We start from the raw sequence: 23,583 nt of genomic DNA on the forward strand, positions 1-23,583 counted from the left end.
TTTACCTTATTCAGTTTCTTTCTGTGAAGGGATATTTTCTCCTAGCAGAGTACCTATCTAGTTGTTTTAATTAAAATATTAAATAATCAAGCATTATTTATTATTTTTTAATAAGAAATTTAAAACTACCCAAGAGAATTATGTTATCTTGTTAACTCAATCCATTTTATTGACTTTTAAATTAAATATATATACCAAGTCATTTAAAGAGTTCATAATTTGCTGAACTCTCATATTATTCTATATTTAATAAACATTTAAGGTGCCAGTAAAGCCTTGGATTAAGTAGAAAACTGAGGGAGAGAGAGAATTTAAATATATCAGTGGCAGGAGAATTCTTAAATAAATTGATCACAGTTTGATTCCCAAGGCACCACCTTCTCTTGAAAATGAATAAATCAGTTTTAAGTGTTATCTATAGTCTTTAGCATCTAGTGTATCTTACTATTTCATAACTAATAACCTGACATTATTTATATAACCCTGAAATTAATTATATATGGCAAACTTTCAGAAAGTTATATGTGTGTTAGTATTAGTACTTTATTTTTTTTTAATTTTTTATCAAAATCCATCTATTCATATGGCAAGAATTGTTCCTTAGAACACTGTGTTAAAAAAGAAAGAAAAGGAAACCAAATGAAATGTCCAAACTCGTGGAGGCATTTATAAGTGTGTTTGTTGTTGTTGATATTTTTGGCTGTACTGTTTTTAACTTCTCTTAAGCTGACAGGTGATTCAGATTTTAAAAAAAAATGATAGGGAACTTGCTATGGAAAGCAGATGATAATTTACAATATAGAGGTTGGATCTGAGGGGTAGTTTTTATCAGTAGCTCTATGATTGTCTTTCTTTTAGGTTGACTTTGCCAATTTTAATATAACTTCTTCAGTTATTCACTTAGAAGGCTTTAAAAATGTAAAGTTTCCATTTACAGGCAACGTTCTGCATTGGGAGAATGTCTGGCTGCTTTTGCTGGTGCCTTTCCTGTAGCATTTTTGGAAACTCACCTGGACAAGCACAATATTTACTCCATCTACAATACAAAGTCTTCGAGAGAGAGAGCAGGTAGCACAGAAGCATGTGTGGTACTTGATATTTGAAGCTAAAACTGAATGACATTTATAGTATTTTACAACCATAATTTTTTAATGGGCTATTTTAATTTATTATCTCCAATGCTATTTGTTCTTAAGTCTTATTATTTGGAAGTTTTTGGAGTGTTGTATACTATCTCCATTGTTTTTCTGAAAGAAAATTCATTTCTTTTAAATTAATGAACCACAGACAAGTTAACCCTCTTAATAATAAGACAGAATAATCAGCAGTATGGAAAAAATAGGTCACTCTAATTCAGTTATCTCTTATAGGTAGTCAGCACATGTACAATATTCTTATTTGTTATGATTATGTATTCACTGGACAAGGAAATGGCAACCCACTCCAGTATTCTTGCCTGGGGAATCCTGTGGACAGAGGAGCCTGGTGGGCTGCTGTCCATGGGGTGGTACAGAGTCGGACACGACTGAATCGGGTTAGCATGCATGCATGCATTGGAGAAGGAAATGGCAACCCACTCCAGTGGTCTTGCCTGGAGAATCCCCGGGATGGAGAAGCCAAGTGGGCTGCCATCTATGGGGCCCCGCAGAGTCGGACATGACTGAGATGACAGCAGCAGCAGCAGCAGCATGGATTCATACTTTGCTTTTTTCTCAGTTCACTTGCTAGATCCATCTTATTGGGACAGTTTTATTTCATGTGATTTTTTTCTAACAGTATTGTCCTCTAAGTCTGATAAACTATATTGTATATTAGTTGTTTTCCAAAAGCCTTGCAATCAGTCACTTCAGTCACTCAGTCATGTTGGACTCTTTGGGACCCCATGGACTACAGCACACCAGGCCTGCCTGTCCATCACCAACTCCCAGAGCTTACTCAAACTCATGTCCATTGAGTCGGTGATGCCAGCCAACCATCTCATCCTGTGTCATCACCTTCTCCTCCTACCTTCAATCTTTCCCAGCACCAGGGTCTTTTCAAATGAGTCAGTTCTTCATATCAGGTGGCCAAATTGTTGGAGTTTCAGCTTCAGCATCAGTCCTTCCAATGAATGTTCAGGACTGATTTCCTTTAGGATGGACTGGTTGGATCTCCTTGCAGTCCAAGGGACTCTCAAGAGTCTTCTCCAATACCTTGGTTCAAAAGCATCAGTTCTTTGGCACTCAGCTTTCTTTATAGTCCAACTCTCACATCCATACATGACTACTGGAAAAAACCATAGCTTTGAGTAGACAGACCTTTGTTGGTAATGTCTGTGCTTTTTAATATGCTGTCTAGGTTGGTCATAACTTTCCTTCCAAGAAACAAGCATCTTTTAATTTCATGGCTGCAGTCACCACCTGCAGTGATTTTGATGCCCCCCCCAAATAAAGTTGGTCACTGTGTCCACTGTTTCCCCATCTATTTGCCACGAAGTGATGGGACCAGATGCCATGATCTTAGTTTTCTGAATGTTGAGTTTTAAGTCAACTTTTTCCCTCTCCTCTTTCACTTTCATGAAGAGGCCCTTTAGTTCTTCTTCACTTTCTGCCATAAGGGTAGTGTCATCTGCAGATCTGAGGTTATTGATATTTCTCCCAGCAATCTTGATTCCAGCTTGTGCCTCATCCAGCCTGTTTCTCATGATGTACTCTGCATATAAGTTAAATAAGCAGGGTGACAATATACAGCCTTGACGTATTCCTTTCCCTGTTTTGAACCAGTCTGTTGTTCCATGTCCAGTTCTAACTGTTGCTTCCTGACCTGCATACAGATTTCTCAAGAGGCAGGTCATGTGGTCTGGTATTCCCATCTTTCAGAATTTTCCACAGTTTGTTGTGATCCACACAGTCAAAGGCTTTGGCATAGTCAATTAAACAGAAGTAGATGTTGAGTTCCCCAAACTTGGAGAAGAATATTTGCTGTTCACAAATGCATACATCTCTGTTAATGAGACATATGCATTTAATTAATGAGATCATTTAGTTAATGAGATCATTTTGTGTAATTCATGTTTGTATGGGAGTTACTGGTTACACTAATTTTATAGTGAATTTTTCAAGTAAGAATGCTTTTTAAAAGCTGAATAATTATCATTTACTTTACCTAGTTTGTGATTCTAATTTCATATCACAGAGAGGAAGCTAAAGGAAAATATATTGACTATAACTTAGTGATATTTTTCGAGATAGTTGCATAATATATTTGTAAACAGTAAAACACAATTGAATTTGTATTATTATCTGTGTAAGCATGTCTTGTTGTCTTATTAAGGATTTTTGATCCTTTAATATTTTTGCAATGAATCAAGCATGAAACAGATTGCTATTTCATTACAGATAAGCAAATACACAGAGCCAATAATTTACCTGCTTATTTCTTATAATACATCATTTTCATAACAAAGCAAAGGAACTGCATTTAGTGATTCTCCTTCATTCACTTTTTACTCAAGCCATTCAACATATGATTGTTGGTAGGTGGAGGAGACAGGATACAAAGATGAATATGATTTGGTTCTTTTCCTCTGGGAGGTTCTAGATGCATCAAGGGAGAGAAACTGATGAATATATGTGATAGAATTCACAATAAAGAACACTGGGGATGTGAAAAAGCAGTTTGAGCTAAGAGCACCTGGGAAGACTTAGCAAAGTTGGTACAATATGAGCCTTGAAATTAGGGACACTGCAACACTGGTACTTAGGGGAAACTTCAAGTACTTTGAGGTGGTGATAGCTTTCAGGGAAGAAAGAGAAAAGATGAGGTAAGTATTGGAAAACCAAGAAGAGTTGAGGCAGGCTTTCCAGGTCAGGTAAGGAATGGGGACTGTACCAGTGCAATAGGACCCTTTCACTGGCTTTGAAAAGTGGAGTAACATGAGTAGATTTGCATTGCAGCAAAACATCATGATAGAAGTAAGAGAGATGGAGTAGTGTGTGTCACCAATTAGAAAATGATTGTGGTAATTCAGAAGAGATCTGATTGGATAAGGTCCCTTGGATGAAGTTTGTAGTGCAGAGGTTATGAGAAATCCTCAAGATACAAGCATTTCCTATAGGAGATGAAGGAGCCTCCCAGCCTAGAATTTCTCCCAGGTTTCTAGCCTGGGTGACTCGCCAGACAACCTTGTCCTCACCGAGATACTACTAGTACAGGCTGAAGAGCTAGATTGGAGAGGAAAGGTCAAGTTTAATTTAGACCCTTTTGCAGTGGCTTTTTGACACATTCCTTATGAAGCACATACTCACACAAAGCTTTAGGAAATATGGGATTGAGAGTTAATTTGCCTGATCAGAATCTCAAAGGAATGGCCAGAATTGCCTAGGCAAACATACAAGCTAAGAGAAGTGAGTTCAACACAAATCTCTAAAGAAAACCCACATATAGAAGTTCAGCAAGGTGAAAAGATTTAGTAAAAAGAGACTGGCAAAATTTAGAAAAGAGTCAAGAAAGACTGAATGCATTGAAGTTAAGAAAAGGGGGATTTTAGGAAAAGGGAATTTTGGTCAGTGATGTGAAGTTTTACTTTAGATAAGGATTAAAAAAATAAAATTGTTTAGTGGTAGAAAGCAGAGCATTCACATCTGTGGCTAGGAGAGCATCTGAAAAGTGAACAGTCTGGGAGAGACTTAAGCAAATGTATAGGCTGCTAGGGAGGAGACAGTGGAGAAGGAGCTGAAGATGCAATCCTGAGCAAGGCATCTGCTGGAGTGTAGGCTTGACATCAGGTCACAGGTGGAACAGTGAACCTCAGAACTCCTTCCTCTGAAAAGGGGAATAGAGGTGAATGTGAAACCAGATGCACAAATCCTGGCCACATGAGAGCAGGCAGTTGGAGGGAGAGACATCTGATACTCCTGTTTGCTCTGAAGTACAAGGGGTGGTCATTTGCTGATCTTCAGGTGGTGGAGTTGGGACTTGGGGGCAAAGAAAGTTTGAAATAGCTACCATGAGAAGAGGGAGTGGGATCCAGCTGAAGACATGCCAGGTCTGGCTGAATTTTGAAGCTCAGCATGAAATGGTTGCTGATGTCTGTTATTAACAGTGGCCACGTGGCTGGCAGGTCACTTCTTTGACCGAACACGTGTCATTTGTATGTGTGTTTCTCTAGCTCTTAATTTGCCTGCTAATGTGGAAGATGTTTGTCCAAATATACCGTCTTTGGAGAAGCTCATGGAAGAAATTGTGGACTTGGCTGAGTCCGGGATTCGCTACACACAGATGCCACATGTGATGGAAGTTGTCCTGCCCATGCTTTGTAGTTACATGTCTCGTTGGTGGGAGCATGGGCCTGAGAATAATCCGGGAAGGGCTGAGATGTGCTGTACAGCTCTGAACTCAGAGCACATGAACACGCTGCTGGGCAATATCCTGAAAATCATATATAATAACTTGGGTATTGATGAGGGAGCCTGGATGAAGAGGTTAGCAGGTAAGACTGAGAAGCAATGTGCCATTTACGTTTTGTTTTCAGAAAGGTTCAAAGTACAGAAGACTAGAATCTTCCTCTCTCAGTCTTGATTAATATTTGCTTCTGTACTCAAAAAATATTCTTGATTATTTCTTTCATGCTGTTTGCTGTTCTTAAAAAAAACCCAAAAACTAGATTTAATCAGACATTGTGTAACTTTCCATATAGTTAGTACATTTAAGTGAGTAAACATTTTCTTAATTTGACCAATCTCGTGAAGATCTTGCTAAGATTAATTAAAACACAGCAATCAAAATTAATGATTCTGTAGACAGAGACAAAAATAAAACTGGATTTTGAACTCACCCACTTTTAGTAATCTATCTTTGCAGGAGTCAGGGAGGATTGCACTATTTATATTGAATAATTGGAAGCAATCTGAGTGACCAGGCACTAGAGAATGGTTAAACAGGTTGTGTATATCCATATTCCAGAGTATTATGCTTTCTTTAAATGTTAAGATTTCAATATTTTATGACTTAGAGAATATTCAGAATATCATGGAGGATTAAAAGAGTTTTAAAAACTTGAGTTTGAAAGTATACATATGAAGTTGTTTATTGGCAGAATTCCACCCCCCCCCAAATACACCAATGTCTTATTAATTTGGATAGGGTGATTTTGGTTCATTTTTAACATCTCTCTTTTATACATTTCCCCAATGCATCTATATTACACTTACAGGAAAAAAATTCATTTTAAAAAAGGCTTAAAAAATAAACTTATGGTTACCAAATGGGAAAGGTTGCCGGGGTTGGGGGGGGGGGGGATAAATTAGGAGTTTGGGATTAACATGTACACACTACTATATATAAAATAGACAGTCAATAAGTACCTACTATATAGCAGAGGGAACTCTACAGTATTCTGTAATAACCTATATAGGAAAGGAGTCTGATAAAGAATGGATATATGTATATGTATAGCTGAATCACTTTGCTGCACACCTGAAAGTAATACAACATTGTAAATCAACTATACTCCAATATAAGATAAAAATTAAATTTAAAAAATGGCCCAATCAAGCTTACAACTGTTGTTAACAGCTTCAACTATTATTAAATAAAAAGGCAATATTATATGTAATCTAACTCTTCCTTTGGAACAAAGATGAAGACAGTTAAAGTGTCATGGCATAGTGGTTATGTTGTAGTAGGCATGTGGTCTCAGGATTATTCAATGTGTATCTCTTCTTTAAAAAAAAAAAAAGAGGGGCCCAGGGGACTTTTTCCACTGGGGGACTTTTCTTCTTTGTGGGAAAGTAATTGATTTCCAAAGTGAATGAATGTCTTTTTTTTTAATTCTCATTTAGCTACCAATTTCTTTTTTGAAAACAAGGAAGCACATCAGATTCAATTCAGTAATCATTTTTGAGCAGCAGCTATGTAATTAGGTTTGGGACTAGAAAAGGGGCCGAGGGATGGGCTGAATTCTGAAGGAAGCCATGTGCTGGAGGAGAGGGAGGCTTAATCATGCTACAATTGTAATGACCATCTAATCCTCATTTAATGAATGTTTATGCAGAACAGCATATTAATGTCTTTCTTCAAACAGTGTTTTCCCAGCCTATTATAAATAAAGTGAAACCTCAGCTCTTGAAAACTCATTTCTTGCCATTAATGGAGAAGCTCAAGAAAAAGGCAGCAATGGTGGTATCAGAAGAGGACCATCTGAAATCTGAGGCCAGGGGAGATATGTCTGAAGCCGAACTTCTCATCCTAGATGAGTTCACCACACTGGCCAGAGATCTCTATGCCTTCTATCCACTCCTGATTAGATTTGTGGACTATAACAGGTAGACCAGCGGTCCCCAACCTTTTTGGCACCAGGGACTGCTTTCATAGCAAATAATTTTTCCATGGACCTGGGGTTGGGTTGAGGGTGATGGTTTTGGGATGATTCAAGCACATTACATTTATTTCTATTATTATTGCTTTGTGATATATAGTGAAATAATTATGAAACTCACCATGAGGCATAATTACTGGGAGCCTTGAGTTTGTTTTTCTGCAAATAAGGGGTACTTCCCATGGTGAAGAATCTGCCTGCTAATGCAGGAGACATGGATGTGATCCATGAGTCAGGAAGATCCCCTAGAAAAGGAAATGGCGATTCACTTTAGTATTCTTGCCTGGGAGATCCCATGGACAGAGGATCCTGGTGGGCTACAGTCCATGGGGTCGCAAAAGAGTCAGACACAACTGAGTGACTAAACAACAACAACACAAAAGGAGAAAACACATAGATCTCTCGTGTGTGCAGTTTACAGTAGAGTCTAATGCCACTCATGCTGTGACAGGAGGCAGAGCTCAGGCGATAAAGAGAGTGATGGGGAACAGCTGTAAATACAGATGAATCTTTGCTCGCTTGCCTGCAGCTCACCTCCTTCTTTGCAGCCTTGTTCCTAACAGGCCATGGACTGCTAACAGTCCATGGATTGGGGACCCCTGAAGTAGAATGTTCAAAAGTGATTTAATGTCTCTAATTCAGTCATAACTTTACTGGGTTCATATGTCCCAGTGGAATTGCTTCATTCACTACTTAGCAATGAGATTTTGCATGAGGATGACATTACCAGATGTTTGTAGATAAGTGAATTTCGCCAAGCAAAAATTACAGTGGGAGATCCCATTCTGGAGCAGTCTACCTCTCATATGTGAAAGCTAGTAGTTTGTCAGTTATAATGTTTAAATTAGTTTAAAGGTTACAACTGTACACTGAACAATTTTTGAGCTCTGTGAGCAAGCACGATTGCCCTCAGTTTACTTGGTTTCAAACTTTGAGAGGTGATTTTTTTTTTTTTAATTAACTTTAAGAAGTAACTGAGGCACCACTTTATTATATGCTCCAGGGCAAAATGGCTGAAAGAGCCTAACCAAGAAGCAGAAGATCTTTTCCGCATGGTTGCTGAGGTGTTTATCTACTGGTCAAAATCCCATGTAAGTAGAAAAATATTCACAATGCTTACTGTTTCATATATGTTAAGGACTTAAAAATTTAATCAATTTCCCAATCCCCTTAGTTAATACCTATTACAGTTTCTCAAGCTTGTCTCATAAATATCATTAAACTGGTGAGGAGAGAGACAAGGTTTCTCTGGGGAGTTTGAGGCAGTGTAAGCCTTCTGTTGACTATTGTAACTTATCCTCAGTCACAATGATTTTTAATTGCCCTGAGTTATCATAACTGATTTATCATAATCAGTAGGTTTTTAGATGAATGCCCAATGATACTTTTAAGAATAATAAAAAATCTGAGTATGTGCTTTTGAATTTCATGAATATATTTAAAACACAAACATGTTCAGTTCAGTCACTCAGTCGTGTCTGACTGTGACCCGATGGACTGCAGCACACCAGGCTTCCCTGTCCATCACCAACTCCCAGAGCTTACTCAAACTCATGTCCATAGAGTCAGTGGTGCCATCCAGCCATCTCATCCTCTGCCGTCCCCTTCTCCTCCTTCCTTCAATCTTTCCTGGCATCAGGGTCTTTTCCATTGAGTCAGTTCTTTGCATCAGGTGGCCAAAGTATTGGAGTTTCAGCTTCAGCATCAGTCCTTCCATTGAACACCCAGGACTGATCTCCTTTAGGATGGACTGGTTGGATCTCCTTGCAGTCCAAGGGACTCTCAAGAGTCTTCTCCAACACCACAGGTCAGAAGCATCAATTCTTCAGTGCTCAGCTTTTCTTTATAGTCCAACTTTCACATCCATACATGACTACTGGAAAAACCATAGCTTGGACTAGATGGACCTTTGTTAGCAAAGTAATGTCTCTGCTTTTTAATATGCTGTCTAGGTTGGTCAAAAAATTTTTTTTTCCCAAGGAACAAGCGTCTTTTAATTTCATGGCTGCAGTCAACCTGCAGTGATTTTGGAGCCCCCCAAAATAAAGTCTCATTGTTTGTTTCCCCATATATATTTTAACTCAGATTTTTAAAGGTGAAACTATATAAGTATCCATAAGATTAATAGTAAAATTAGAATATTAATATGAGCTGGATGAAAATTGAGGCTTAGTCTATTCTCTGTCCTCAATAGAAATCGTTAATTGCTTATTAATTATTAATATATGTAGATGCTTACTATGAAGCTGTTTTGTTCAGGTTATGCTTCTTTAAAAAAGAAGGACATACAGTTATATTGTTAGCCTCTCTTTTAAAACTCTGTGGTTTCTGCTTTTATTCTATATTTGCTTTAACTACTACCAGTGCTTAAACACTTGACTTTCCTGGTGTTTTTATGTTCCTAAATTTAAAGTGAATAAAATAATGTTAGGGTACATGAAAAAGTAGTTAAAATATCTGACAGAAAGTTGTGTTATAGTTGTGCACGCCCTTAGTAAACCTGTGTTTATTCCAAAAGCAGTACATATGCTTTTCATCAAGTAGTTGGAGTTCGAGTGTTCATTTTATCCCCTGGTAGCTGTGTGACTTGGTTACTTAAATTTCCTAAATCTTAGTTTTCCCATCTTTAAAGCATTCATATTTCTATCGTAGTTCCCAGAATTGTTGTTCCCAGCCAGGCACCCTCACTGGATATTCAACAGCTATTTGTTTCCTTTCTTTATATCTTATATATTAAATTACTACTTATCTTGGTAGAAACTTTGGGGTCCTGTGTAATCTCTAATTATTTGAACTTCTTATCTCTGTGATTTTAATTGAAACCTCCTTTGGAACGTCTCAGAATTTCAAAAGGGAGGAGCAGAACTTTGTGGTGCAGAATGAAATCAACAATATGTCTTTCCTTATTATGGACACCAAGTCAAAGATGTCCAAGGTATGACTATAATCCATTTTATGTTCTAGAAAATGTTTGAATATAATGTTCATTCATTGAATAGGTTGATATTTTTTAGATCTTTTGAAGGTTTATACCTGGAATTTGATAGATTTGATAATATTGTTTACTGACTAAACACACACCCACACAGATTTAAGGATACCTAGGACTTGTAATCAGGTGTGGTAAGATATATAGACATGGAAATGACTGTCATGGAGGAAGAAGATTTTATTCACAGTTCCCTGGAGGCAGAAGGGTAAGTCATGAGGCAGAGGGAGGAAGGGGAGAATGTGAACAGGAACCTTTCTTATGGTTTCTGTGGGAAGGAGCAGGCATCGTAGGGTAAGAAGGTTTAGAATTGGATGGTTTGAATAATTTCAGTGGGCTCTGGGGTGTAGGGACTGTTCCTAGTTGTCTGGTGCCTGGTCCTTGGTGATGAGGGAAGGTGGACTGGGGTTCAGGTAAAGGAGATGATTGGAGGACAAGGACTCTGGATTGACTGGTTTGTCTGTGAAAGATGTGCTTACAGGCAAGTAATTTTGTATCTCTAGGAACTGACTAGCTCTGGGAGGAGCAATCAAAGATCAGTAAGGCCAAAGATATCAAAGCATCAAAATAATAAGGCATGCTTAATAGACATGCTAAGTCACTTCAGTCATGTCCAACTCTGTGCGACCTCATAGGCGGCAGCCCACCAGGCTCCCCCGTCCCTGAGATTCTCCAGGCAAGAATGGTTGGAATGGAAATGGGTTGCCATTTCCTTCTCCAATGCATGAAAGTGAAAAGTAAAGTGAAGTCGCTCAGTCGTATCTGACTCAGCGGCCCCATGGACTGCAGCCCACCAGGCTCCTCCGTCCATAGGATTTTCCAGGCAAGAGTACTGGAGTGAGTTGCCATATACACATTCACAAAATTGCCAACCAGTATGATGTACATATAATTAGTCAATGATATATATTCATCAAGAGTAAATATATGTACATATATACACCTCAAAATAATTAGCTGCATTGTTTAAGAAAGAACCACATGGATAAATATAAAATTCTCACACATGAAATGGAAATTTTTGTTTTCTCTGTCACTCAAGTTGGGGATTGGCATGTACGCATGGTTGCTCAGTCATGTCCAGCTCTGCAGAGGACCTTTAAAAACACTGAAAACTATGTGCTTTTATTGTTTGTATTAGTACTAAATAAGAAGATGAATATATTACATGGGATAGCGCACAAGGTATGCTAGCGAATAGTCAAATATGCAAAATAGTAAGGCACTCTAGCCAAGGATATCAATCTCTACCAACTCAACAAATTACTCAAGAGAGATGCCTTGGGAGAAGGGAGATGGTACCCCAGTGAACCCCAAGAGTCCATCTGATTTGTTCCGTTGATGATCACTGGGAAAATAAAACAGCATCACCCAATACTCTAGTCTTATTTAGAGTTGTAAATGCCATGTATTTGACACTACTAGACATGAACTTAAAATTAATGCTAGTTGAAGCTTTGTATCCCTAGTTGTCTGACTGCTATGGGCTATTATTTTGTGTGTCTGTGTTATTGAAACTCTCAAAAAAGATGATAAATTTTCTTTTCTCTGGGAAGACAATAAGCCTGAAGAGTGAGGAGTTGCTCCTTTGGAAGATGGTGTACTAAGAGTATACATTTCATAGGGGTATTTTGAACTGAAAACTGTTAGTGAATCATTTTGCTTTGTCATTATGTTGTCAGTTTAGCCCAGTGTTAACAGAGGCATAGAGAGAGGCCATAAGAGGTCAGGGATTCTTCAGTATCTGCAAATTAATCAATGTGATACACCACATTAACAAATTGAAAGATAAAAACCATATGATTATCTCAATAGATGCAGAGAAAGCCTTTGACAAAACTGAACATCCATTTATGATAAAAATCCTCCAGAAAGCAGGCATAGAAGGAACATACCTCAACATAATAAAAGTTATATATGATAAATCCACAGCAAACATTATCCTCAGTGGTGAATAATTGAAAGCATTTCCCCTAAAGTCAGGAACAAGACAATGATGCCCACTCTCACCACTACTATTCAAAATAGTTTTGGAAGTTTTAGCCACAGCAATAAGAAAGAAAAAAGGAATCCAGATTGGAAGAGAAGAAGTAAAACTCTCCGTGTTTACAGATGACATGATCCTCTACATAGAAAACCCTAAACACCCCACCAGAAAATTACTAGAGCTAATCAATGAATATAGTAAAGTTGCAGGATATAAAATTAACACACAGAAATCCCTTGCATTCCTATACACTAACAATGAGAAAACAGAAAGAGAAACTAAGGAAACAATTCCATTCACCATTGCAACGATAAGAATAAAATACTTAGGAATAAAGTGAAGTTGCTCAGTCGTGTCCGACTCTTTGCGACCCCATGGACTGTAGCCTACCAGGTTCCACCATCCATGGGATTTTCCAGGCAAGAATACTGGAGTGGATTGCCATTTCCTTCTCCAGGAGATCTTCCCTCCCCAGGGATTGAACCCAGGTCTCCTGCCTTGTAGGCAGATGCTTTACCATCTGAGCCACCAGGGGAGTCTCTATACTTAGGAATAAATCTACCTAAAGAAACAAAAGACCTATATATAGAAAACTATAAAACACTGATGAAAGAAATCAAAGATGACACAAATAGATGGAGAAATACACCATGTTCATGGATCAGAAGAATCAATATAATGAAAATGAGTATACTTCCCAAAGCAGTCTATAGATTCAATGCAATCCCTATCCAGCTACCAACGGTATTTTTCAGAGAACTAGAACAAAGAATTTCACACTTTGTATGGAAGTACAAAAAACCTCAAATAGCCAAAGCAATCTTGAGAAAGAAGAATGGGACTGGAGGAATCAATCTGCTTGGCTTCAGGCTATACTACAAAGCAACAGTCATGAAGACAGTATGGTACTGCCACAAAGAAAGAAACATAGATCAATGGAACAAAATAGAAAGCCCAGAGATAAATCCATGCACCTATGGACACCTTATCTTTGACAAAGGAGGCAAGAATATACAATTAAGAAAAGTCAATCTCTTTAAAAAGTGGTGCTGGGAAAACTGGTCAACCACTTGTAAAGAATGAAACTAGAACACTTTATAACACCATACACAAAAATAAACTCAAAATGGATTAAAAATCTAAATGTAAGACCAGAAACTATAAAACTCCTAGGGGAAAACATAGGCAAAACACTCTCTGACGTAAATCATAGCAGGATCCGCTATGACCCACCTCCCAGAGTAATGGAAATAAAAGCAAAAATAAACAAATGGGACCTAATTAAACTTAAAAGCTTTTGCACAATGAAGGAAACTATAAGTAAGGTGAAAAGACAGACTTCAGAATGGGAGAAAATAATAGCAAATGAAGCAACTGACAAACAACTAATCTCAAAAATACACAAGCAGTTCCTGCAGCTCAATTTCAGAAAAATAAATGACCCAATCAAAAAATGGGCCAAAGAACTAAATAGACATTTCTCCAAAGAAGACATACAGATGGCTAACAAACACATGAAAAGATGCTCAACATCACTCCTTATCAGAGAAATGCAAATCAAAACCATAATGAGGTACCATCTCACGCTGGTCAGAATGGCTGCTATCCAAAAGTCTACAAACAATAAATGCTAGAGAAGGTGAGGAAAAAAAGGAACCTTCTAACACTGTTGATGGGAATGCAAAACTGGTACAGCCACTATGGAAAACAGTGTGGAGATTCTGTAAAAAACTGGAAATAGAACTGCCTTATGACCCAGCAATCCCACTGCTGGGCATACACACCGAGGAAACCAGAATTGAAAGAGACACGTGTACCCCAGTGTTCATCGCAGCACTGTTTACAGTAGCCAGGACATGGAAGCAACCTAGATGTCCATCGGCAGATGAATGGATGAGAAAGCTGTGGTGCATATACACAATGGAATATTACTCAGCTATTAAAAAGAATGCATTTGAATCAGTTCTAATGAGGTGGATGAAACTGGAGCCTATTAAACAAAGTGAAGTAAGTCAGAAAGAAAAACACCAATACACTATATTAATGTATGTATATGGAATTTAGAAAGATGGTAACGATGACCCTATATGCGAGACAGCAAAAGAGACACAGATGTAAAGAACAGACTTTTGGACTCTGTGGGAGAAGGTGAGGGTGGGATGATTTGAGAGAATAGCATTGAAACATGCATATTATCATATTTGAAATAGATTGTCAGGAACTTCTTCTGAACAGAGATTGAGACCAAATACAAATACCAACCAAGAGACAAATTGTCACATATCTTCAGCTAGTCCCTCAAGCAGGGATAATCACTATGTGTATGGAGTACCATTTCTAAAACTATAAGAAGACTGTAAGTTGGCCAGCAGACCAATGTAGAGTAAGGTGATCTGGGATAGGGAAGCTCAGTTTGACCTAAAGCAAAATATCTGTAGCCTAGAGAGAGGCCAGTATATAGATAATTGGCCATAATACTTGGGTAGTTCTAGTTTTCTTATTTTTTGAGGAACCTCCATGCAGTTCCACAGTGGTTGAACCAATTTGCATTCCCACTAATAGTGTACGAGGGTTCCCTTTCTTCCACTTTGTCACCAAAACTTGTATCTTTTGTCTTTATGATGTATAGTGTCACTTTTATACTTCATATATCTAAAAATGTTTAAATCGTCTATCATTTTGTTTGTGTCTACTTTGGGAGAGTTGTAGGCCATTTCATTGGGGAACTACTAGAAAATTCTTCCCTTTTTCTTGGTCCTCTATTAAATTTTAGATCATTTTAGGTGAATTTGTTGGAGCTATATCTGTGGTGTGTGAGAGAGAAAGATAGAAATACACACACAGATTTATTTAAGATAGAGTTTGTCCTACTTTCCTCCTTAACTATGCTGTCGACAGAAATAATCAATAAACAGTCTAATAATAGGAATAAACAAGAGTTTTATCAGAGCCAAACAAAACTGTAACCTGGGAGACACAGATTCAAGAAGCACTCATCAGAGGTGTGTTCTGCCATACTGCAAAGTGCAGGAGACTAATAAAGGCAAACACCAGAAAATTACTTAAGTTGTTTGTCAAGAATTATGATTGGAGCTGGCAAGAAGTGTGCTTGTTAAGTAAGGGTTGATTGGGATCTGAAATAGTTGCATAGTTACCAGAGGAGGTCTTGAGACTATAAGGTTATAGCTGGAAGCTGCTAGCAGATCTTGTTTTGAGGGTGGCTGGTGGTGTCCTTGAGTCTGGTACAGTTCAGAAAATTCAGGTTCTCAGTAATGCAGGATCATGTCTCCAACCACAGTCACAGTGGCCACTGAGCTCCATTTTGGATGCCTGAACGATTGTTACTCTATTTTAATTTTTTAAATGTATTGTTTTCTTTAATGGTTAAAGCAGATGTGCAATGAGTGTTTGGCGGGTCACAAAACAAGCTGTTCTGGTTAGTGTAAAATTTCAGTTAAATTATGTGTGACCTAAGAATGACTTCCCCAGATCTCAATATCTGAAATTTTCTTCCATCAGTACCTACATATTGACCACGTTATTGTGTATTCATGTCTGATTCAAATGTTAGGTGATGGATTGAAAATAAAATATGCACCTTCAGTAACTATAGCAGTTCTGTTCAAATTATTGAACAGCTCCTATGAGTCAGGCACAGTGCTTAGTTCTATATACAGAAAGGAACAAAATAGGTTTGACCAGTTCCCTAATGGAGCTCCAAAGTCTGGGGAGGAAACGCACTGAAGAAGCAAAACCAACACATACAGATGTCCATGAGGATATTTGGTTTTGTGTATATTTAATTTCTTCATACCAACAGTGGACTGTTATCAGCCATAAATGTTCAAAGATATATTAACTATTCTTTTCGGTTTACAGATTTCCTGTGGTATAGAAAACAAGATTACATAATATTTTGAGTATAGGCGGAATTAATTTTTCTACTATTTCTCAAAATTGAACAATGTAGACTTGCCTTTAGTGTTGATTTAAATTATTTTTATTATAACATCACCTAAATATTTATAAATATCAAACCAAGTTTAAGTTCCATTTACTTATGCAACCATAAAGCTAAAAGAGTTTTAGAAGTTAAAATCAAAGAAAATTTCAACACCAATACAATGTAGGTTTTAATGTATTAATATTTAGTAATATTGTTTTTCTAAGACTGAATTACCAGTGTTGGGTTGAAATATGTTTGCATAATTTGTTTAATTTTTAGGATGGAGGTTCCTCATGTGGGTTGATTATTTTAATCACTGTGGCTATGTTTCCTCTTAGCAAAGAGCTCATTCAAAACCACTAATTCATTATTTTTATAGATTAATGAATTTAAGAGTACAAATAACTATTCATTGTACTTTTTTTATGAAACTTAATAATCTCTAACAAATTGGTACAGATGAAAGTGGGATCTATGCAATAAGTGGGCTTCCCAAGTGGCGTTATTGATAAAGAATCTGCCTGCCAGTGCAAAAGACGTAAGAGACACAAGTTTGATCCCTGGACCAGAAAGATCCCTGGAGTAGGAAATGGCAACCCACTCTAGAATTCTTGCCTGGAGAATCCCCATGGACAGAGGAGCCTGGCAGGTTATAGTCTGTAGGGTCACAAAGAGTTGGACATGACTGAAGCTATAAGTACATCTCTTTGGAATGTGAATATGATTCTTATTACTATGGTTCAGATTTTATAGATTTGATATATATATCAATATATGCTATATATATAATGATATAATACATCGTATGATATATATGATATTATTAACATATCAGCTACTGTCACTACATGATTTCAGTTGTTTCAAAACTTTCACTATGCAAAAACCTTCTTTGAGTATCATGTTGTGATATATTTTGCCTTCTTTTGGGCAAGACAGATCATTTGTATGTTAAATTTTCTTCTGTTTTTTCTTAGCTCAAAACTATTATACCATATCATTATCATAAAAGTATATTTAGTGTTTGATTTGTTGTTACAAAGAAATTTAACATATATGAACAAGGGCATATGGGACAGTTGTTTTAATTTTAGTCTTCCAACGTGCCCTCTATATAGAAAAAGGATCCTCACTACCCAGTGAAAATTAGACTCTCTAGTTTGAGGTAACCCTAGCACAGGCATGGTTTTCAACAGAATTACAAGGGAACTTAAGTATCATGGCTGTGCTCAGCTGTAAGCAAGTCATCCAGAGATAATCCTAAATATTTAAGTAACACTGATTAGTATATTATTAATATGTCTCTTTCTGTTAGATGGGGATTAAGGCCTTGGGGAGACAAGTGTTCAGCCTATGTAAAAGGCAAATAAATGTTTGAGAGTTTTATATATGCTGTGTGTGTGTGTGTGTGACACAGCAAGCATTTGTCAAAGTAAAAACTATTTATTCTTACATTTTTTTCCTCTTAAGCATTGATAATTATATAACACACAGTATCTGAAATTGCCATGAATTTTTCATACATCCATATGCCTCTCTAAAATTACAACGTGCAATTTCCTTCTGAAATTATATAGAGGAATTCCCTGTTGGTCCAGTGGTTAGGACTCCACGCTTCCACTGGCAGGGGCTTAGGTTCAGTCTCTGGCCAGGGAACTAATATTCTTCAAGCCACATAGTGTGGCCAGACTAAAAACAAAAACAAACCAACAAAGTAATAACCCTTTTTTTTTTCTTAAAAAATATATAAATGCCTATGGGGGAATTACAGTGACTTGGGGATCTGAGAAGTAGGACTATTGAAAAGAAAGAGAAGAGGTATCCTCAGTAGGATTTTCAAAAACAGGGACCAGCAGAAAATGAGGAAAATGAAAACCACAGTCAGTTAGAAAAGGCTCATGAATCCTGAGACAAGAAATTGTTGCAGATTCCAATGTTTATCTTTGTTCCATAGGCAGCTGTTTCTGATCAGGAAAGGAAGAAAATGAAGCGCAAAGGGGACCGATATTCCATGCAGACATCTCTTATTGTGGCCGCTCTGAAGCGGTTGCTGCCCATTGGGTTGAACATCTGTGCCCCTGGGGACCAGGAGCTCATTGCACTGGCCAAAAATCGCTTTAGTCTGGTAAGGCTCCTGTTCCTCCCATTGGGAAAGATCATTTGACCTCCAGCTCCTCAAGTGTTTGGATTCCTTTGTCTCACTGTTCTGTGCCCATGTTTCTTTCCATTGAAGGCTTTATTAACCAGTTTTTCTATACAGGCCCTAGGACTCAGACACAGAGATGGCCTAATATTTTTTTTTGGAGGCTGTTTTTATTTCTAAATTATGTTAATCACCTGAAGGGTATATTCACACACAAAATGGAAAGATGGCAACAAGTCGCTAGTAATGAGGGAAAAAATGGATTTCCTATGAACTCCTATATCAAATTTGTGATGAGAGGTATCTGCAGATTTATGATGGGTATTTTTTTCATAAATGCATAATGTGTTAGGTTAGATGCATAATGTGTTATGCTGATCGTGGGTGGATAAGATGTTGACTTTTAAATCAGTTTTTCTCCTTTGTGAGCATCAAGATTGAAGTTCTCAAGATTTCTTGATGGCCTTCAACTTTCCTCTATGGCTATACAGAGAGAATGCAGTTTTTTGAAAATAGGCATGCTATGTTATATACATGTAAAATAAAAGGTATATTCTCCCTCCCACACTGAGGAACCTCTCTATATATCCACAGTTTGAGGCCCTACTGTGAGCAAATTGAGGGGCGGTTGTGGCCAAGGGGGCTACAAGGATGCAGGCCCGTTGGCTGTTGTTTAATATTTGCTTCTCAGGGTATGCTCCTCATGATTACTGCATATTTGTAGATGTTATTGGCTAAAATGACTTCATGGAGATTTTAGAGAATACTGGAGACCTCCTTATGTTTGAACCTAAAGGAAGATGCCTCTGCTCTACTTCCTGTGACCTGGAAATTCAGTTGCATTAAATCTAGTGAAGTTCAGTTAGGCGGTTGTCTTGTTTCAAGTCCCAGCAATATCAAAGAATTACCTGAGCAATAATCCCCCAGATTTATGGCATGTATCAAATCCTATAGAGATGTTTGTTCAGACATAGACTGTTTCAAAAGAAGTTAGAATTACTTCTATTGACTTGTGACCATGGATGCACTATAAGACTTCTTTTAGGTAACATTTATTTCTTGACAGAAAGACACTGAGGATGAAGTTCGAGATATAATCCGCAGTAATATTCACTTACAAGGCAAGGTAAGCCCAATATTATTCAAAAGGATACTTAGCACCTATAAACTATATAGTTAATCTCTCTTTAGAAGAAATACTACAAATAATGTTACTTTAACAAGTAAGGTAGTGAAAATATATCATCTTATTCATTATTCTGCTTGCAAATCCTTATGAATTAATGACTCTTAAGGTAACAAATGATGTATTTCTAAAGTAGATCACCAAAGACTGTCAAACTTTGTTAAAAAAAAAAAAAAGGTGGCACCAGTTGAAATAAAGGTTGGGAATTTCCTTCATACAGCTGAATTTGAGGACTTTTGTGACATGGAGACAGTTGTCTATGAAAATTTGATATTTTACACCTAGTTCTCAAAAATGAAATAAGTTTAAGAGTCATTAGCACATAGGAGATAGTAAGAATTACTGTAATAGGAAAGCCAGTGTACATTCAGAAGAGAAACATGAATGGAAACCATTATAACATCTATTTTTTAACTGTGGGTAAAATGTTTGCTGTAAGTAGTTTTTGTAGTCAAAGTATTTACCATTATTTGGAAATGCTTTCATAGTAGTGGATAAACTATTCATTTGTTTACTGGACCAGTTATTTAATATGAAAAGTCTTGCAGTTAATTATTTTGACTCAACTATTTGCTTCTATTCAGATGTCCCTCCTGAGGATTTTTTAAATTATGAAAATGTCCAGATGTCAAAAAGAATTGATTACAGTATAATATATCCCTATCTGGGTATTAAAATGTTTATTTCCAAAGATCCAAACCATATTCATTTTTTTAACACTTCAGAATATAATGTGATAAAGGTGTGACATGGTTTTGCAATATTTGCAATGCACAGAAATTATTTAGGACAGATTTCATGTGCACTTGTTTATGAAGTCCATTATTCATTTAATTTTAACTTTAACAGAGTAGGAGGTTAATTCCCATATGAGCATGATGTCTTTGCAGATAAAATCAAAAAGATTATTCAAAATATTTATAAAGCCTCCAGCTTAACCTCAAGTTTATACATGGGTGTTTGAGGAGATCATGTGTCCCTGAAAGGATCTCAAGATTTTTAGGAAATTTGGGCCCATTCTTTGACAACCATGGTCTCAAATAGAGACAGGAAATATTCATTACCTCTGAGGTGTGTATGCCACTCTCAGGAAACAGCAAATAAAAAGTTATGTCTTGGATAAGCAGGAGGAAATCCTTCCATTCTATTCTAGCGGTTACTTATAGGAATACTTTGGACAAGGTATGCTGTATATTGTGGTATCAGGAAGAAAGAGAAGAGCTGAGAAGGATGAACATGTATCATCAGTATTTCATCTCCCAATGAATGGAACCTGAAAGTAAAGACATAATGAATACTTATTCTTTGTAACATTTCATTATATACTTTTTATACTAAGGGTTGGGCCCCCATATATATGGACTTACAAACAATGAGTTCTTTTGTTCTCAGCTCCTTCTTGAACACATTGTCTTAAAATTGTAGGACTGGTAATCCTGGGGACAAGAGGGGGTAATTTTATATTAAAAGAATAAAATCTGTACGTCCAATAGTCCTCAAATGAAAAAAGTATATGAATAAAACACATTTTGTTTTATCAAAGGACAAATAGGTGTTGACAAGTTATTCAGTGTACAAAATTCTGTCTCCGACTATGTGAAAGTTATTTTTTTGAAACATTCAGACTCTGCTTTCTCTGGCTAGGAGTTGTAAAGCTTTGGATGTTGTTGATCTAATTCTTCGTCATTATTCTCCATTTCCCATGTTGAAAGGAAATATTTAATGGGAGGAGAAACATAAAAGTATTGCTTTGCCTGTTTTTAATGACATAGTTATTCTAAATTATTTCTTTGAAGTGATCTATCCCTGGAAAGATGCTTGTATTTGTCCATTTCTATGGTTTAAAATAATCTTTCTTAAAAACCTTCAGAATTCCATTATATCTTTAACTCAAGAAATTTGACAGTATTAAAAAGTAGAGTCCATAGATTATCAAAATATGATTCGATATGCCTTCATTGATTTATATTCATTGGTATCTTAGTTTCAGTGAGTCTAGGCTCTGTTGTTGAGTCCTTTTGATCCTATATCATTGCCTCTAAAATAAATCTTTCACTGATTTGAGTGAAAGGAAAAGAAAAAAATAAAAATAGCTTTTGCCTGTTTTCTTTCCCTGATGATCTTCAGTTCATCGTTAAATCCTAGTTGAAACTTCACTTGTTTAGAGAAATCTTGCCAACCACAATAGATTGGGTTAAGTCCCCAAGGTACCTTATATTTCTTCCTAGCAGCCCTGTACCATTGTAAACATTTATTTGATGTCTGTCTGTCTTACCAGATGACAAGTTTCATGAGTACAAGGCACTTCTGTCTTGATCTCTGCGTCATGTTTTCACCCTGTGCCTGTGCTCTATATGTAGCTATAGATTGACTCTTCAGAAATGGGTGTTCTTCTCTTTCCTCTGTATTTTTTGAATGGTTTTCTTTTTTCTGCAGTTGGAGGATCCTGCTATTAGATGGCAAATGGCTCTTTACAAAGACTTACCCAATAGGACAGAAGACACTTCAGATCCTGAGAAGACAGTGGAAAGGGTCTTGGATATAGCAAATGTACTTTTTCATCTTGAACAGGTTAGCTTTTGTGTTGATTCAGTCACATTTGGATTAACCTTGTAAGAATGTTTTTTTAAAGGACGTGTGCTAACTTGTGAGCCAAAAAGCATACGTGTTCAGCATGTTCATTAAAAATAATCTGTGACTTGGGAGTGCTTAGTATCTAATCAACATTATTTCCAAGCTTATAATTTTTGTAACCATTGATAGATAATGTATTGAAGGAGATCAAGGCCTCTGTTTTATTGTCTTTTCCAAAATGTTTCTAAAATTAAACAGATAATTAGGATTATATACTTAATTTTAAACCACTCTAACAAAAATTTCAGGAGTTACTCCTGACTTCAAATGTTTTATACCTTTATTTTTCATTACTGCTCATAGCAACATGTATGAGATACTGTCTTTCCCTGGTCTCATATTTGAATTTAAGGTCACTTGTTTAACCCTTCATTTTAATATTTTTGAGCTGATTTTTCTCAGGATCAGCAATACATTACATTTAGAGAAGAGCAAAAAGGAAAATCCCATGAACGGAGGAGCCTGGTAGGCTGCAGACCATAGGGTTGCTAAGAGTCGGACACGACTGAGCGACTTCACTTTCACTTTTCACTTTCATGCATTGGAGAAGGAAATGGCAACCCACTCCAGTGTTCTTGCCTGGAGAATCCCAGGGATGGCAGAGCCTGGTGGGCTGCCGTCTCTGGGGTCACACAGAATCGGACACGACTGAAGCAACTTAGCAGCAGCAGCAGCAATGCATTGATATTAAAACCATGTGAGAATAATGTTTTATATCATTTTTCAGTTATTTTCTATTTTAAACTAAAAGCTTACTGTGTGTCTTATTTTCTTATTTATTACCTTCGCTCAAGAATTCTTAAACCAATAATATCTGAAATGTTATCAATTGGTGGATTGTGTTTTTGTATAAGAAATCTTCTAGCTTACGCAACACAGAGACTTTCTCTGTTTCTCATGAGATCCATTCAACCACTAACGCCAGACTGAAGGTGCTTAGTGCAAACTCAGAAGTGTGCTGTCACTGCGTCTCCATGACAATACCCGCCTGACATGGAGGGGCAGTTATTTTACATTAAACACATATGTGTTTAAAATATTATTTTAAGCACATAAAATAATAAAATGCCCTGTGTCATCTCAGGATATTGTTATCTGAATGTTTTGTAGAACACACTAGAATAGCGATAATAAATATATTTCTTTGATTCCTATTTTATCTCATGATCTCCTATCTCTGCCCTAGCCAGTTAAATAACTAAAGATATCATCTAATGCAGTATCTGTTAATTTCCTTCTTGTTTACTGAAATGCAAATAACTTCTCAAAAGCCATGCAATTTACCACTATACCCGATGAAATTAAGCTAGGATACTCTTATGCCATATAACTATCAATATG

At 36.9% G+C, this 23,583-nt stretch overlaps 1 protein-coding gene across 3 annotated transcripts in view; it reads left to right on the top strand.

Moving 5' to 3' along the window:
* The window catches only part of RYR2 (ryanodine receptor 2), an 832,848-nt gene that overhangs the window by 679,756 nt on the left and 129,509 nt on the right, over positions 1-23,583 (top strand). For all 3 annotated transcript variants that reach the window (XM_070781954.1, XM_070781952.1, XM_070781953.1), the window contains 8 exons: positions 938-1,068; positions 5,150-5,470; positions 7,064-7,304; positions 8,361-8,448; positions 10,200-10,292; positions 18,234-18,404; positions 19,489-19,548; positions 22,045-22,179. In XM_070781954.1, the coding sequence (XP_070638055.1) occupies positions 938-1,068; positions 5,150-5,470; positions 7,064-7,304; positions 8,361-8,448; positions 10,200-10,292; positions 18,234-18,404; positions 19,489-19,548; positions 22,045-22,179 (1,240 nt within the window). The remainder of the gene's footprint in view (positions 1-937; positions 1,069-5,149; positions 5,471-7,063; positions 7,305-8,360; positions 8,449-10,199; positions 10,293-18,233; positions 18,405-19,488; positions 19,549-22,044; positions 22,180-23,583) is intronic.

This window comes from Bos indicus, chromosome 28 (genome assembly GCF_029378745.1).
Source record: "Bos indicus isolate NIAB-ARS_2022 breed Sahiwal x Tharparkar chromosome 28, NIAB-ARS_B.indTharparkar_mat_pri_1.0, whole genome shotgun sequence".
Taxonomy (NCBI): Eukaryota; Metazoa; Chordata; class Mammalia; order Artiodactyla; family Bovidae; genus Bos; species Bos indicus.